Here is a 17171-nt window from a genome sequence, read left to right on the forward strand (position 1 = left end):
ATGCATCAGTTCAGTCTTCTATAAATTGGAGCAGAGAATAACTTTCCATTGATATCATGAGAACATTTATACAATTTTGTTTTGCTGATGAGAGGAGAATGCCCTCTCTGCCCTCATTATAAGAAAAAGTTGCTGTCAGCTCTCTTTTATTTATGAGCTGTGTCTGTACCCACAAGCAGTTTGTATATGGACCCAAACATTGTTATTATTAGAAAATTATTTATACAGGTATATCCTGCTTCAGCTGTACCAAGCAGATTTTACCAGGCAAATGATGTATTGTACACGCATGGCCTTATTTAATTCTCCCAACTATTCTTAAATAATTCTCAAAGCTAATCTCAAGTGAGGAAACTGAACGAGGCTAAGAAATTTGCTCATGTTACTAGATAGTAGAGCAAGGATTCAAACCCAGGCCTCGGTAACCCAGCCAAAGCCCGTGTTTCTAGCCTCTAAGCTGCACTCTGCTACACTGTAAAATAACAATAATTTCCATTTATGGAGCACTTGGATGCCAAGAACTGACCTAACTACTTTTATATACATCCTCCCCATTTTACAGATGAACAAACCAAGGTTTAGAAAGGTTAAGTCATTTTAGGATTATAGCAAGTAAATGGCTAAACTGAGATTCAAACCCAGGACTCTCTCAAAGCCCCCATCTGCAATGCTGGTATCTTCTCTGCACCTTATAGGTACAGGACACATTGCTGAGAATGTCTTTGAAGTGTGGTGGTGCATTTAACTGCCTGGATATTTTTCAGGATTTCCGTCGGTAAATTCATTTGGTCCATAAATCCATAGAAATTTCGAGTAGCTTTCAGGAGGTGTATAAAAGGCAAATAGAAGAAGGGGATACTTAATAAATATATACACCCATCTAAAAAATTTATAAATGCTTCTTCAGAATGTTGGGAACGATTATTTCTGTTTTAAAAGTGTTTGTTGTTGTTACAGCCAATATTTGGGGCAGACTGGCTGCATCCAAATAAAGTATTTATTGAAGAAATTGATTTATATTTGGGAATCTTGGGGACAACCAGATGATCTTTTTGAATCTTTTTGAATCAAAACTCTTCAACTGGGCTTAAGCAGAGAAGTGGAGGTTAGGCACCCAGATGGGATATTGTCCTACTCAGGATCTAGAAAGTGGATTGATTTATAACAGTAGAGCAAGAGTTGTTGACCTGCGGCCTGTTTTTGTATAGCCCATAAGCTAAGAATGGATTTTATCATTCTAAATAGCTTTTAAAAATCAAAAGAATACTGTTTCATGACACATGAAAATATATGAAATTCAAGTTTCAATAGCCCTAAAACAGTTCATTGGCACACAGCCATGCTCATTTGTTTATGTATTGTTTATGCCTGCTTTTGCATTACAACAGCAGAGTTGAGTTGTTAGGACAGAGACCCTAGAGCCTACAGAGCCTGAAATATTTACTCTCTGGCCCTCCTTTGCCCACACTTGCATGAGAGTGAATGGTTAAGAGTACAGACTTTGGAGTCAGATAGAACTGCGTTCAAAACTCGGTTCCTGCACCTGTAAAATGTTGTGTCCATTTAATGAGAAAAGGTAAACTTAGAAGAGTGACTTAGTGTATATTGCCTTCTATCAAGAAGAAATGAAGGGGTGCCTGGGTGGCTCAGCTGGTTAAGCATCTGACTCTTGGTTGTGGCTCAGGTCATGATCTCGGGGTTGTGAGAGTGAGATCGAGCCCCGTATTAGCTCTGCGCTCAGTGCAGAGTCTGCCTGAGATTCTTTCCCCCTCCTCTTCCCTCCCTCACTGCTCTTCCCCGTCTCTCTCTCTCTCTCTCTCTCTCTCGCTCACTCTCAAATAAATAAAATCTTTTTAAAAAATGAAGATAACTAGAAGCTTCTATGGTTCTTTTACTTGACAGTATACTAATAGAAAACATAAGAATATAACAAAAGTGGAATTTTACAAAATATATGATTGCAATTACCTTAGGCAACCTTTTCTCAACCTTTTTGCATATGTCACTTATACCAGTAAGGACTCTTGAGTGTCAGTTACAGCAATCCCAATTCAAACTAGCTTAAACAATAAAGGAAATAGTTTGTCACTGAAGCCTAAAAAATACAGATATAAAGCATGTTTCAAACCCATTACTCTGGATTCTCTGCCTTCTTCCCTGTATTAGCTGTGTCCTCATGCTGACTTATGGGGACATGGCTGTAGCAGTTCCAGACCTCTCATCTGCAGAACACACGGATGCCGCCAGCCATTGAGCCAGAAACCTGAGCTTCACTCTGATTAAGCCCATCTCTGGTCTCACACCCATCCCTGAACCAGTCACAGTGGTCCTACCCCATCCACTCCAACAGAAGGCAGGTTGGATTCTGGGGGAAACCCAACATTGTCCACAGTGTTTATAAGGCACTACTATATTTATAAAGAAAAGGAACACATACTTCTCTTTCAAACTAATGCTGCTTGTGTTTTTATTAAGATAGCCTTATGCCACAAAGTTCAACAAGGGTGGTTTGGTTCCTGCCTTAAAGATACAAATCCTGAGGCGCCTGGGTGGCTCAGTCGGTTAAGCGTCTGCCTTCGGCTCAGGTCATGACCCCAGGGTCCTGGGATCGAGCCCCGCATTGGGCTCCCTGCTCCGTGGGAAGCCTGCTTCTCCGTCTGCCCCTCCCCCTGCTGGTGCGGGCCCGCGCTCTCTCTCTCTCTCTCTCTCTCAAATAAATAAATCTTTAAAAAATATATATATATATATACAAAATCCTAGGGTTACAGTCACAACATTTGAGCCCCCAGCATCTCATTTCTTCCTAGCAGCATCAAGGTCAACACTCTGGGAACTTGAGGCACTTTCTGAACGGCCTGCCTCATATTCGATCTAGTGATCCTATCTGGAAACTGCTCTTGGCTTCCTAGCACTGGTATCGATATCCTCTAAGTGATTCTTAGGTATCAGTACAAATAGAATAGGAGAAACTTGTTCGTATTTATCTCCTTATAAGGAAACTTTTCTGGTTTTCAGCTCAAAGTAACAGCTGCCATCTTTAAAGTTGACTGATGTGTTTGTGTACAAAGAGGCCCACATAATATGATTTGGGCTACTCATAATGTGTTGTAAGAGAGTCAGAAATATAATGACCTCTTAATTACCCATAACTGGATTCTCTTTGTAAAAATCTAAAACAAATGAAAGTAAAAAACAAAGGTTCACTTTTAATCTGCAGGGCCTCACAAAGAAAGTTTTAAGTTTTATTGAAATAAAGCTGAGGCATTAGTGCTGGAAAATCTGGCAAGAAGGGTTTTTATTCCTATTTCAAGTATACAGATTCTTAGACCGGCTAGTTGTTATCATTCCACACACTCTAGCACAGTGATTTTTAGGTCTCATAGTTGCCATCATATACTTAAACATTCCTATCGTGCTTAACACTTGTTTCCTGAAATGAACTTTAATTCAACACTGAAAAAAGTGCCATTTCTCATTGAGACACAGTGAGAATTGAGATGGAGAAATCTTGCTGAGATTTCTAATCTTGATAGGATTACAGAAATGTAGAACCTTTGCAGCTGACAAATTATGCTTTCATATGATTGAAATTATCACCTCTCTTCCTCTCTTAACTCCTAGGACTGACTTTTTTACCATGGTTCATTCTTACTGTGTGCAACTTCTAGCCAAGTAAGAACTAGACAGGGTGACAGGGCTCGGAGATGTGCTCCTCAATGTGAAGGTTGCTGACTCTAGGAATTCCTTCTTTAAATCCAAACAGCTAATTAGCTTCCTTGAAACACCCTGTTTCCATTCCCCTGGGCAAGGTGAAGACAGACAACTAGCTGAAAGAGACTTCTGATTAGACCAGGGCTTTTTAAGGGGAGAAGTGAGTCCATCTCCACTACTGTGAAGTAAGGAACAAAGAAAAGCTGAGCAAGGAGTGGGGATACAGAAATGGGATGGCTTTTGTGCACATTCTAGGTTGAGGATGATTTAGCTGTAAGTTTCAAGTCTTGTGAATTCTCAGATCAGCAGACATTTGGCTGTGCTTTCCAAAGCACTGTTTTGAATTATTTGCCCCATAGGAAAAGTCTGGGCAGAATTTTAATAGACTTTTTTTTTTTTCCTCAGCCATCCTGTGTGGTTCTGGGGCCATTATAACACTTGAGTGCAGTTTTTTGTTTTTGGTTTTTTTTGGCAGGTGCACATGACATTTTCAGAGATGCACGTCCTCAGAGGGCAGGTTACCTAATGCCCCTGCCCCCTTGGCCTGCAGGCAGCTGTGTTTGGTTAACTGCAAATGGAGTTGCAAAACGGGCCATCTTATCACTTCTCTCTCCATTCACCTTGGGAGGGAGGACTTTCCAGCCCTCCTAGAAAAAAAAATCTCTGCTGCTGATTAGGTTAATGTTGTTAGTAGTTGATAATTTACTGTTTATGCAATCACTGACATTATTTCTAGATACAAAAGTGGTTGTCTTAAACTACTGCGTTTGGAGTGAATAAAATTTATTTATAAATACTTTTAGTCACTAATGCTGCATATTTAAATCACAGAGAATTGTTTTCTTATGGGAAACCGGATTCTTTTCTTTCCCTCAGGAGTGTTCCAGCACGTCTCTGTAGCTTTTTGAGTAATCAGACATGCAAATAGCCCCGCAAGAATCCAGCTACCTTTGAAGAAGACGTACTTAGAAACACTGAAAAGTGTATCATGGAGTGCAAGGCTGAGGGAAAAGAAAAATACCAACATAGTTTGAATTTACTGAATCAAGTTAAGAGCATGAAAGAATTAGCAGAAATGATCGATGTCATACTCATAGCAGAAGGGGAGAAATTTCCTTGCCACAGGCTAGTCCTGGCTGCATTTAGTCCTTATTTCAAAGCTATGTTCACCTGTGGACTACTCGAATGTACTCAAAGGGAAGTCATACTTTATGACATCACAGCAGAAAGCGTGTCCGTGATATTGAATTACATGTACAATGCGGCTTTAGAGATCGATAACGCCAATGTTCAGACTGTCGCTATGGCTGCCTATTTTATGCAGATGGAAGAAATCTTTAGTGTGTGTCAAAAATATATGATGGACCATATGGATGCCTCGAACTGTGTAGGTATCTATTATTTTGCAAAGCAGATTGGAGCTGAAGATTTATCTGATCAATCAAAGAAATACTTGTATCAGCACTTTGCTGAGGTGAGCTTACATGAAGAAATATTAGAAATTGAAGCACACCAATTTCTGACACTTATTAAATCAGATGACCTTAACATATCCAGGGAGGAGAGCATTCTGGACTTAGTCCTGAGATGGGTAAATCATAACCAAGAACTGCGCACAGGGCATCTTGTTGAGCTTTTGAAGCAAGTCAGATTGGAACTTATAAACCCTTCTTTTTTAAGACAAGCCCTGAAAAGGAACACAATGCTTCTGTGTGATGCAGATTGCATTGACATAATTCAGAATGCATTCAAAGCCATCAAGACACCCCAACAGCACTCTCTAAATCTTCGTTATGGCATGGAGACTACTAGTCTTTTGCTTTGCATTGGCAACAACTCTTCAGGAATCAGGTCAAGACATAGGAACTATGGGGACACCAGTTTTTGTTATGATCCCGCTTCACGGAAGACCTATTTTGTCTCGTCTCCCAAGTATGGAGAGGGCTTGGGAACCGTGTGTGCTGGTGTGGTCCTGGAAAACAACACCATAATTGTGGCCGGAGAAGCAAGTGCCTCTAAACTCTCTAGACAAAAGAACAAGAATGTTGAAATCTATAGGTTTGTATCTCGCAAATATTTGTAAATTGGTTTTAATTATCTTGCTCTGACATTAGCAATGGTAGAAGAAAGTACTCCTGAAAGAGTGATCATCTCTTCAAAGATGTGTAGTAAAATTACCCTGTAATTACATATTTTACATATATAGAAAATTCATAATGAAATCACCCACATTTTAAAATTATTTTTTTTCCTTTTATTTGTTCAGAGCATACAGGTGGATTTCCATAAGTTAAATGTATATATGTTATGATTCCACTGTACAATTTCATGCTTAGCTTTCATTATTGATCTATATGAAAGGATGTAATTGTTTAGTTACAAGTTTTGAAGAGCTTAAGACAACTTTTAACAAGAAGAAAAGTTTATTAATATGGATTCCTTTGAATTTATGTTTTAGTTCATAATTCAGAGTAGTAAATAATTTTTTTTCTCAACCAAAAATTACTAATTATCTCTCGGTTTTCGTTCTGTATCCTTAATTTATAGATCTTTCCTAAACCTCCAATAGCATGAAATGTTTGTGGCCTAAGAATGCTTCAAGGCTAGAATCATTGGAGAAAGGAGTGTCTGCTAAGAAGTACCATGTCCTCTAGGTCTCCTATGTGAGGACTAGTCATTCATTTACTGTTTCTGCAGCAAGTATTCAGTAAGCATTCAGGGCTTCAGTCTAACTGGGTAAATAAGAAATATGTACATAGAATAAGCACTAGGCAGTAAAGCTCTCCTTCAGTATCCTCCCCCTCTCAGTTCCCTCTAGGAGGGTTTGTTCAGACTTTTCAGTGAGAAAGGAATTCTTCTTGCCGGCAAAGTTGGGACAAAGAAAGAAGTAAGAGGCCTACTATTTTCCTGTCATCTTTTAACATTCCATTATCTGCTTAAAGCACCTGTCCCCTTTTCACCTTCATCTCCCCTGGTAGTGATGGGGGAGGGACTGCAGAGCCCTGGGTGAATGACCTGGCCCTATGCCCTTGGGACCGAGCATGGCCCTGGGCAGCAAGTACAGCCTTCTTCAGAATAATCAGGTATAGACTACAGAGCCAGGATGTCAGATCCCAAGGGCCCTTCTTTTCATCATAGATGCATAGCTCTTTTTCTTCCTCATCAAGACAGTCCACAGTTCTGCCATTATTTTTATTTTTTTATTTTATTTAAATTCACTTAATTAACATATAGTATATGATTAGTTTCAGAGGTAGAGTTTAGTGATTCATCAGGTGCGTATAACATCCAGTGCTCATTACATCACATGCCCTTCTTAATGCCCATCACCCAATTACCCCATCCCCAAACCCCTCCCCTCCAGCAACCCTGTTTGTTTCCTAGACTTAAGAGTCTCTTATGGTTTGTCTTCCTCTCTGATTACGTCCTATTTTATTTTTCTCTCCCTTCCCCTATGATCTTCTGTTTTGTTTCTTAAGTTCCACTATGAGTGAAGTCGTATGATAATTGTCTTTCTCTGATTGACTTATTTCACTTAGCATAATATCCTCTAGTTCCATACACATTGTTGCAAATGGTAAGATTCCAATTTTTTGATGGCTCAGTTATATTCCATTGTGTGTGTGTGTATGTGTGTGTGTATATATATATATCACATCTTCTTTATCCATTCATCTCCCAATGGACAATTGGGCTCTTTTCATACTTTGACTATTGTAGACATTGCTGCTATAAACATTGGGGTACAGGTGCCCCTTCAAATCACTGTTTGTATCCTTTGGATAAATACCTAGTAGTGCAATTGCTGGGTCATAGGGTAGCTCTATTTTTAACTTCGTGAGGAACCTCCATACTGTTTTCCAGAGTGGCTGTACCAGCTTGCCTTCCCACCAACAGTGTAAGAGGGTTCCCCTCTCTCTGCATCCTCACCAATATTTGTTGTTTCCTGACTTGTTAATTTTAGCCATTCTGACCTGTGTGAGGTGGTATCTCATTGTGATTTTGATTTGTATGTCCCTAATGCAGAGTGATGTCGAGCATTTTTTCATGAGTCTGTTGGCCATTTGTACGTCTCCTTTGGAGAAATGTCTGTTCATGTCTTCTGCCCATTTCTTGACTGCCATTATTTTTAATAAACGTCCAGCCCTGTCCATGTGTCTTTCTTATGATCCTCAGGCATCTTTCCTTTTAACTTTTTTGAAAGCCTACTTCCCTTTCTGATGACATATGTCTAACTATATACTCTGTGTTTTCCTTCTTATCTGTCTTGAACTCAGCCACATTCCCATCACCAACCAGCTACTCCACAGTGGTCAGAGTTAGGGTAAAAGTATCCGTTACCCTGCTTACCTCCTCCAATAATGAAATTGTCAGCAAGACAAATAATGAAATTATCAAAAGCATTGCTTTGGGCTTCAATGAGCCGGACTTCCAGTAGATACCCAGATAGTTAAAATCTTAGAGCATTCCTGAAGGTCATGTTAGGTGCCAGTTTTGTGATATGTGTGAGAAATGATCATTTTGTGTTACATTCCTACTCTGTTATTTCTGTCCTTATCCCTTTTATCTTTGCCTGGATGCTCTTCAACTTGCCTCTGTATAGTTCATAGATTTCTATGCAGATATATTTCTTCTTGACTTAGGAAATAGACCTGTACCCTAGTAGGCCATTTCTTTTCAGAAAAGATACACCTTCCTGTGTCCTTTAACTTTCTCTCATACTTGGGTGCACACACAGCTGAGGATGTAAGTGTTGTCTTTACACTATCAACCTCTGTGAAGTTGAGCCACTTTTGTCACTATTTCCTTTTTATGTCATATCCATTTTTCTTAATAATATGTTTTATAGTTTTATCTGGGCGTTTTCCCTCCCCATTTTCAGTTCAAAGTGTTGAAAATCAGATTAGCAAGCTTGCCCAGCAAACATGTACTTCCCAACCTTCATGGGATGTATTTCATTCTTGGCCTGTTTTCTTAAACCATGTCTCAGAAAGGCAAAAACCCATTTTTTTTAGTTCTGTTGATATATTCATCCACTGGCTTTACTTCAGTATCCCCCACACTTGACACCTAATCCTCCTTCCTCTTCTAAAATCTAGTACAATTGAAAGTAGTGGTGAAAATACCAACTGTGATTCTAGGGACTGGTTTCCTACCCAGATTACACAGAAGACGATAACTGGATTTGTTGAGTTTCTGCATTCAGTTTGTGACAAGCCAGACAGGAAAGGAACATTGTCTTCCAACTTCCCTGTCAAGCCTGAAGCAAGGAGTTGTCTCTAGGGAAGAATGTAAGAGTTGGCTCAGAACAACTGGGCAAAACTCATATAATCCGATTCACCGTCAAATGTTTGATACAAAGTAAGTAGGGTACTTTAAACTGTACTGTACTCTATACTTTAAAACTGTACTCTGTATAGAACATTCATCATTTCTTCATTTGTTTCCAAACAGAACTTTTTTTTTCTAATTTTCCATATTTTCCTGGTTTTGTTTTACTTTTGAATTCCAGAATATATTCTGGATTTTCTGGGACAGATCTAATTTCATATCCCACTGTCCCCATAAGTACTTTTGTTCTTCTTAGACTATTTGTCCCAAATCATGATTGGAGAAAACAGACTTACCATTATCAAGAGGCAAGACAAAGGATACCCACAAAATCATATATTTAGTGACTACATAATGCCACACACACACACACACACACATACACACACACAATCAATTAATGTGTTGGACTCTAGGAGGTATTCAAAGACCGTATATCCTGGTGTCCCTACCTCCCAAAACCCTTCTCAGACTGACATACTTTTTCATGGAAGAAATTACTAAAATTATCCTACCCAGAGCATTAAAATAGATGTTAAATGTAGCAGACACCTACAGGTGTTCCTGACTCTGTTCTAAGCCAGTTAGAACTATAAGAACAATCCTTAAAATTCTACATATTCTACCTTGTCCCATTAGAAATCTCTGAATTGAGATATTTTGAGGTTCTCTACTGGAAAGCTGATTGCTCTAATGAAGTGAGACAGACCTCTAGGGGCACCTGGGTGGCTTAGTCATTAAGCGTCTGCCTTCAGCTCAGGTCATGATCCCAGGGCCCTGGGATCGAGCCCGGCATGGGGCTCCCTGCTCTGCAAGAAGCCTGCTTCTCCCTTTCCCACTCTCCCTGCTTGTGTTCCTTCTCTCACTGTGTCTCTCTCTGTCAAATAAATAAATAAATAAAATCTTCAAAAAAATTAAATAAAAATAAAGTGAGACTTCTAGTCCACAGAATAAGACATTTTTGTATTTTTCTTCATTTTTACTTATTCCTCTTTTATAGTAAAATTACAAATGACGTGCTGCAAGATTTCCTATTTGTTCTTGATTTCCTTTCCCAGAATCAGGAAATGAAAGCTAGTCCTGGATAATCTATACTTTGTCCATATATTTTCTAAAATTCTGCAGAGATGTGGTTAATTATTTCCATGCACATTATAGTTTGTTCATCAATCCTTGCCAAAAAAAGCAGCACAAACCTGTGCTACTATCTTATACTAATGTTTCTTCCTCCCCAATTAGATGAACCAAATCGTGTTGTTTCTAGCTAGAAAAGAAATTTAAGTGTGTTTCTTGGATAAGTTGTTTTCCAGTTAACACTAATCCTGGTTTTTCTCTCTTAATTTGCAGGTATCACGATAGAGGAAACCAGTTTTGGGAAAAGTTATGCACCGCTGAATTTCGAGAGCTCTATGCTCTGGGCAGTGTCCATAATGACCTCTATGTTATAGGAGGACAGATGAAAGTTAAAAACCAGTATCTCATTACAAACTGTGTGGATAAGTACTCTGTAGAACGGGATAGTTGGAGAAGGGTGTCTCCTCTTCCACTGCAGTTGGCATGCCATGCCGTAGTAACCGTGAATAATAAACTTTACGTGATCGGAGGCTGGACCCCTCAGGTTAAGAAATTTCCTATATACCTAGTTGGCATGGCTGTGCTACGTCTGGTGCTGTGTTGAAAAATACTGTAGTTGTTGAACACTAAAAGAGCATGACTTACATCTTGGTAAAATGCCTTTTATTTTATAGACTATTAAACTTAACATCGTAAAGTGTTAAAGCAGTTTAGGAGAATGAATTTTAAAGTGTGTTATTCATAGACATGACTTCATTCAGTATTCATGCTATGCTCTTTATAATCCTTCCCATTCTTGCTAATTATGAAAGATGCTTATGCTGAGAAATTATCTGTAGGGAGCATCTAAGCAAGAGGTGGAGACACTGGATCCTCATTCCACTTCTGTCTGCTTAATAGTTGTGTGAGCTGAGGCAAGTAAGGCTCAGGTCTTTTCCAAATTTAAAGTTCTTACTCTACATGGGAAACCAGAATATTCAACCTGTGATGGCCCAGTCATTTCCACAAAAGTATATTGTGATTTAATACATTTTATGGCTTTGCTGGGCACCAGCGGATAGAGAAACCAGGATACCATTTGCATGGAAGCCCAGCAAAGAGATGGCAAGCCAAGACTGCTGAGTCAGTAGAGCATGACCACAGGGGCCCTCCCCTTCTCTCTGGGTGTTCGCCCCCCATCCCCCCCGTGCCTTGAACTCTCGTGGTAGTAGCAGGCCAGCTGCCTTCTGCCCTGGCCTACCAGTTGTTCTCATAAGATGAATCTTACTAGCTCATTGTCCATCCCCATGACAGAAAGCAAACTTATTTTTGCCTGTATGCTTTCTTGTTTGGGAAATTGGCTTCATGATAAAACTGATAAAACTGATGCTTTTTTGCATTCATTTCATAAGCTTGGATTTTGCCATATATCATACCTGTTTTTAAACCTTGAACATCACATTTAATACATTTTGAAATGTGTCCTGTGTATCAAAACGTAGTACAGATTTAATCACAGCTAGTAGTTAAAACCTTTGTAATTAAGCATTTTCAGAGCTATCCATTACATAGTTATTTTGCATGAATAAGCTCCAAAGACAATGTAGAAGCTTTTCTTTGGTTTTCTTGCCACTAAAATAAAGATCAAATACTTAAAAATTAGAAGGAAAATTAAAACAATAAAGTCAATATGTGTTACAGTATAATGTCTTTGAACAAATGACACATGGATATTTATTGCATAACAAAAGCTTCTGCTGGTCCCTATCTAATACAATACATTAAATTGCAAGATAACCTGGGGTTGTGATTGCATCATAATGATCATATCCCTGGTGTATTTAAAGTAATTAAATTAATTACAACTTTCATAAGTATGGCAATTATTTCTGTGTCAAACACCTGCATCCAAAACAAAAGACATTTAAAAAGCATCCTAGACTGAAGTTATAAAAGTTCTTGACACACTGAAGGCAAAAAAGCACTACTTTGCCTGAAGTTTATGATCAGGGGAAGCCATATTCATGTGTATAAGAATAAATAGTTCAATTTTTACTGTCTCTAGTCATTAAAAATGTATATAAGTAAAATAAATACATAAAAATAACTGCAAATAATGTATATTAATCCATCAATCTTGAAGATGAAGTTCAGACCATTCCCATATAGGTCATAATTATAGTATAAAAATACTCTAATTACTAAAACACTAAAATGTTTTCTTAATTTTGTTCCATTTGGATTAGAAAGATATAAAGAAAAATGCCTTATGAATTATTAAAATGAGTTTCTCACAAATATCATTAAACTCTAGCACTATAAAGTTTGCTGAAATAAAATTGCACTTTAAATACTGTTCAAGAAAGTTGGGTTTCATTTTTAAGGCTCTGCCATTGCTTCATTTTTTTAAAAAAGTGCTGTCTTGTCTCCTTGCTCAGATCACAGATTGTTTGCTATGAGCCGACCCCCTAGCTCCATTATTACAGAGTCCAAATTCCTCTGACATTGACGGTAGACTTATCACCCCAAGTCACGGGATCTGGTGTGTTTGCGAGTGTGAGTCTCAGCAGCTAACTCCTCTTCATCTCCTTGGCTGTCTGCTTAGATTAATTGCATTCACGTACTCACAGAGATTTCTGAGTGGTATGTTATTATATCAGCTGTCATATCTCACACAGATGGATCTCCCTGATGAAGAACCGGACCGACTAAGCAACAGACTGTTGCAGTATGACCCTAGCCAAGATCAATGGACAGAGCGGGCGCCCATGAAGTTCTCTAAATACCGATTCAGTACAGCTGTAGTCAACAGTGAGATTTATGTTTTGGGTAAGAAGAAAGCAGATTGCTAAAAGAGTATGACTACTTTTATTTTTCTCAGCAGTTTGCCTCAGTAAAAATGACCTATTCTCCCTTCCTCTTGCATCCCAGTTCAGATGTATCTGTAACTAGCCAAATGTGTTTTTTTGTTTCTTGTTTTTCTAGAGCACAGTCAGATAAGATTAAATGGAAGTCCATTGACTTATGGAAAACAAAATTACTTGTATGGAATTTTCAAGTCCCTTGGAATTCAAGAACAATAGTGATACATCTTTATATATAGTATTAAGTAATATTTTGAAATGGGAATAAGCCTTTGGCCACCTTTGGTTGATGAAGTGTGTGTTTTAGCAACCAACTGTGATTGTCTGTGCTAATAGAGTAAGCCACCATAGGTAAGACACACATTATGCCAGCCCTCTTCATTTTGCCTCACCCACCAAATTTCTGTAGAGGTGTTATCAGATAATTCTCATCTGAATGTATTTTTTTTCTTATTTCTTAAATATGTGTGATCTTGTGAAAGACTGGTTCATTTCCACTCAAGTGGGTAAAAATTCTAGAACATCTCCTATGCTTCCCTTATCCTTCTTAACTTCTTATTTTTTCCTCTTTTATTAAGTCCTTTGCTCTTCTAAGCACATTTCATGACCTCCTCTCCCTCTCCCACTGTCCCTGTCCTGTGTGGGAAAGGGTGAGACTGGGTCAAGGAGGCTGACTGGCTGGTAAACTGATAAGGATTCCAGTATTCTCTACTTCATCTCATGCACACTGATGACTAACTGGCAAAAACATAGGGAAGGTGATGGATACCAAAAAGAAGGCAAAGAAAAAGCATGAGATACGGGCTGAGAGCAAACCAGGCATTTGAATAGACTTTTTTTTTTTTTTTTTTTGCTAAAGGGAAGCCATTATCTCTTGGCTGCCTGCACAGCATGAAACAAAATAATTAATGCACTCAAATATTAATAGTTTTATAATTTTAAGAACATTATGCAACATAATTTATGACTACCTCAGTGATGAGACTCGTAATTATAATTAAGTTTTTCCTCTGGAAATATATTTGTTACTTGGTTATAACCATATGCTGTGTCATAGGCCCAGAAGAGACAATATCTAAACCAGGATAGATTGCTTAGGATAGATGTATAACTCCAGGGAGGGAAGGGCTGATCTCCTAATTATATTAAAGTTGGAGGTAGTCAAAAGTGGGATAAAAGTGATTTATCAACTGAACAAAAATGAGATTTCTGCCTAATGTGGAGCCACAACTAGGCTAGATGTAGGATAAAAATGTAATGTTTTGTTTGTTTTTGGTAAGTTATATGGGGAAAAGCACCTTCAAGACAGCCTTTGGAGCTCACCCTTGTTGGCATGAACAAATGCCCACTAGATGAATGAAAGGAGGCAGATGTTAAAGGATCCGTAAGAACTGGGTAGGTGACAGAGAGAGAAGGGTACACCCAGGAAGGGAGAGGGTGCAGAGCGGCAGGGAAGAAGACGAGGAGGAGAAAGCTCAAGCCAAGGCTTGGCGGTGAGAGTGGAGGTAGTAAGAATAGAAAATGAAAGGAGAGTGAGTAAATGAACCCACCAGGTGCAGGGAGCTGCAGGAGACAGAGTTTACAGGTAAACTGGGAGCCAGGTTACAAAGGACTATAGTGGAAAACCAAGAGAATAATAGTAAGTAATGAAAAACTATGCAGAAGCAACATAATTACATCAAAAACTAATGATGTATTGTATGGTGATTAACATAACATAATAAAATAAAACAAAATTAAAAAAAAGAATATTTGGGGAGTATTGGTGAGGTGAGGATTAAAGAACAGATCAAAGGTTCGAAGAGACTGAAAATGGAGAGACCAGTCAGGAAGGCTTTTGTAGTAGCTTAGAATATAGTTTCTGGATATTCAGAACTGAGTCATGATTAAATAAAACAAAGTTGTAAAATCCCTACAATGTAAGTGTTCAGACATTATTATAACTACTGTTTTTTGAGCCCCTTTGTGTTACAGATACTTTGCTGAATTCTTTGCATAAAGAAATTCATTTAATGGTCATAAAAAACTGATAAAGCATTAACTTTTCTGTATAACAGACTAGATATCTAGACTAATCCACTGAAAATGCCAAAAAAAAATGTTGGGAAAACATTTTTAAAATTTTTCTGAAGAGCTTCTAAGATCTGTAATGGTAGTAGGAATTTAGCAGGCCAAAAGCTAAGTGAAAGCAGGAGGCTTCCAACTATGAAGAAGTGAATGAGTTGACATCCTCTCCCCAAAAAGCGACTATAAAACCAGAGAGATTTTTCAAAAACAACCATTTCAGATCTCTAGAAACCAACCAAAAACAACAAATTGAGAAGAGCTTATCTTCTCAAAACTGCTGAACTTGAGGTAAGTTTTCAGGCAGTCCTTGGCATTCTTTCCTGAGCTGCCCCAGTTCCCTACCCCAGTAGATCCAGCATGGGAATTCTAGCAGAGTGGGCTAGCTGTGAAAACTAGCATCTTTGTTTGCCAGAGGGGGCTGACACGTTTGGGAGTGAAGGGTGGGAACCTACGCTCACAGTGACAAATGGGAAAAGCCCACATTTCTTCTAACCTGAGCTTTTAGTCCTGCTTGGGACAGCAGCAGACAGGAGAATTAGCCAGAAATTTAATAGGGACGTTCCAGGAAAATCCTGGATATGAGAGTCCTAGAGGGGCTTGATAAATTCTCCACACATCCCTGGAGACTAAGGAAGCTGCACAGACATGGAGCCCATAAGAGGATATAAGCTCTTCACACATTCCTGGATGACTGGGAGTCTGAGCACATGTACAGAGATCTGAGAAGGCCAGGCAGAAGGTAAAAGTCATGGTAGACTTGAAAACTGCCTGAGCTTTGAATGTGCTCCCAACCTTCACATAGACCCACCAAGCGAGGCTGGAAGCCTTCCTATTGTTTGAGTACAAACAATTAGTCTTGACTTGACCTGACCCATGAAGAAATAAGAGTAACACCTATGCTTTAAAAAGAGAGAAAGAGAGAGAGAAAATTTTTTAAAATGGAGGAGAAACCAAAACAAACCACAGGAGAGGCATATTAAATCTAAGCAAATTACTGAAAAACAACAACAATAACAAAAGACAAAAAATACCCTAGGGGGAAAAATAAAATTAAAAGTTGCTACAATGTATTATTTTAAATGTCTAGTTACCAACAAAAATTTACATACAAAGGAAAATAAACAGGGAAGTGTAACCCATGCTGGGGCGGGGGCAGGGAAGCATTCAATAAAACCTGTCTCTGAAGGGCTCCAGATGTTAGATTTAGCAGGCATAGTCTTCAAAGTACCTATTAAATATATGTTCATAGAATGAACAAAAATCATTTTTAAATAATTTTTAAAGAATTCCTTTAATGAATTAAAGGAAAATAAAATGACAGTGACTCCCCAATGATATCAATAAAGAAATAGAAATTATCTAAAAGAACCAAATGGAAATTCTAAAGTTGTAAAGTATAATAACCCAAATGAAAAATTTACTAAGTGGACTCAAAAACAGATTTGAGTTGTCGGAAGAAAGAATCCATGCACTTGAAATAGATCCGTGGAAATTATTAATCTGAAGAAGAGAGGGGGAAATTGGAGAAAAATTAGCAAAGCCTCAGAGACAATATAAAATACCATCGAGTCTACCAACATAGGTATGATTCCCAAAAGAAGACAGAAAGGAACAGAATTTTTTTTTTTCAAATAATAATGGTCAAAAACTTCTCACACTTGATGGAAAAACTTTAATCTACATATCCAAGAAGTTCATTAAACTCCAAATAAGCTAAATTCACAGAGATCCTCACCTAAACACATTGTAGACCATTCATTGAAATATATCATAGACAAAAAATTCTTAAAAGCAATAAGAAAAAAATAACATCATATAGATCAAAGTATATGATCATAACATCATAATATGCTCAACAGGTGACTTATCATCAGAAATAGTGAAGGCAAGAAGGCACTGGAATAATATATTCAAAGTACCGCAAGGAAAAATACTCAACCAAGAATGTTTCTGTGTCCATCTTCTATGTTCAGCAAAACTATTCTTTTAAAATGAAAGTGCAGCAAAGACATTCTCAGATAAATAAAGACTGAGATAATTTGTGGCTAGCAGACTTGCAAGAAATACTAAAGGAATACTAAAGAAATACTGAAATCCTTCAGATTAAAAAGAAATATACCAGAATAATTCTAATCCATAGGAAGA

General features: G+C 38.2%; 1 protein-coding gene and 1 long non-coding RNA gene across 4 annotated transcripts in view; one reads left to right on the forward strand and one right to left on the reverse strand.

The window, feature by feature from the left end:
• The window catches only part of LOC118526962 (uncharacterized), a 79180-nt gene that overhangs the window by 43938 nt on the left and 18071 nt on the right, over window positions 1-17171 (reverse strand). The window lies entirely within an intron of this gene.
• The window catches only part of KBTBD12 (kelch repeat and BTB domain containing 12), a 70690-nt gene that overhangs the window by 3114 nt on the left and 50405 nt on the right, over window positions 1-17171 (forward strand). For all 3 annotated transcript variants that reach the window (XM_078074351.1, XM_036078502.2, XM_078074353.1), the window contains 3 exons: window positions 4588-5769; window positions 10390-10660; window positions 12774-12924. In XM_078074351.1, the coding sequence (XP_077930477.1) occupies window positions 4700-5769; window positions 10390-10660; window positions 12774-12924 (1492 nt within the window). In that variant the 5' untranslated portion in view covers window positions 4588-4699. The remainder of the gene's footprint in view (window positions 1-4587; window positions 5770-10389; window positions 10661-12773; window positions 12925-17171) is intronic.

This window comes from Halichoerus grypus, chromosome 1 (genome assembly GCF_964656455.1).
Source record: "Halichoerus grypus chromosome 1, mHalGry1.hap1.1, whole genome shotgun sequence".
In the NCBI taxonomy this organism is placed as follows: domain Eukaryota; kingdom Metazoa; phylum Chordata; class Mammalia; order Carnivora; family Phocidae; genus Halichoerus; species Halichoerus grypus.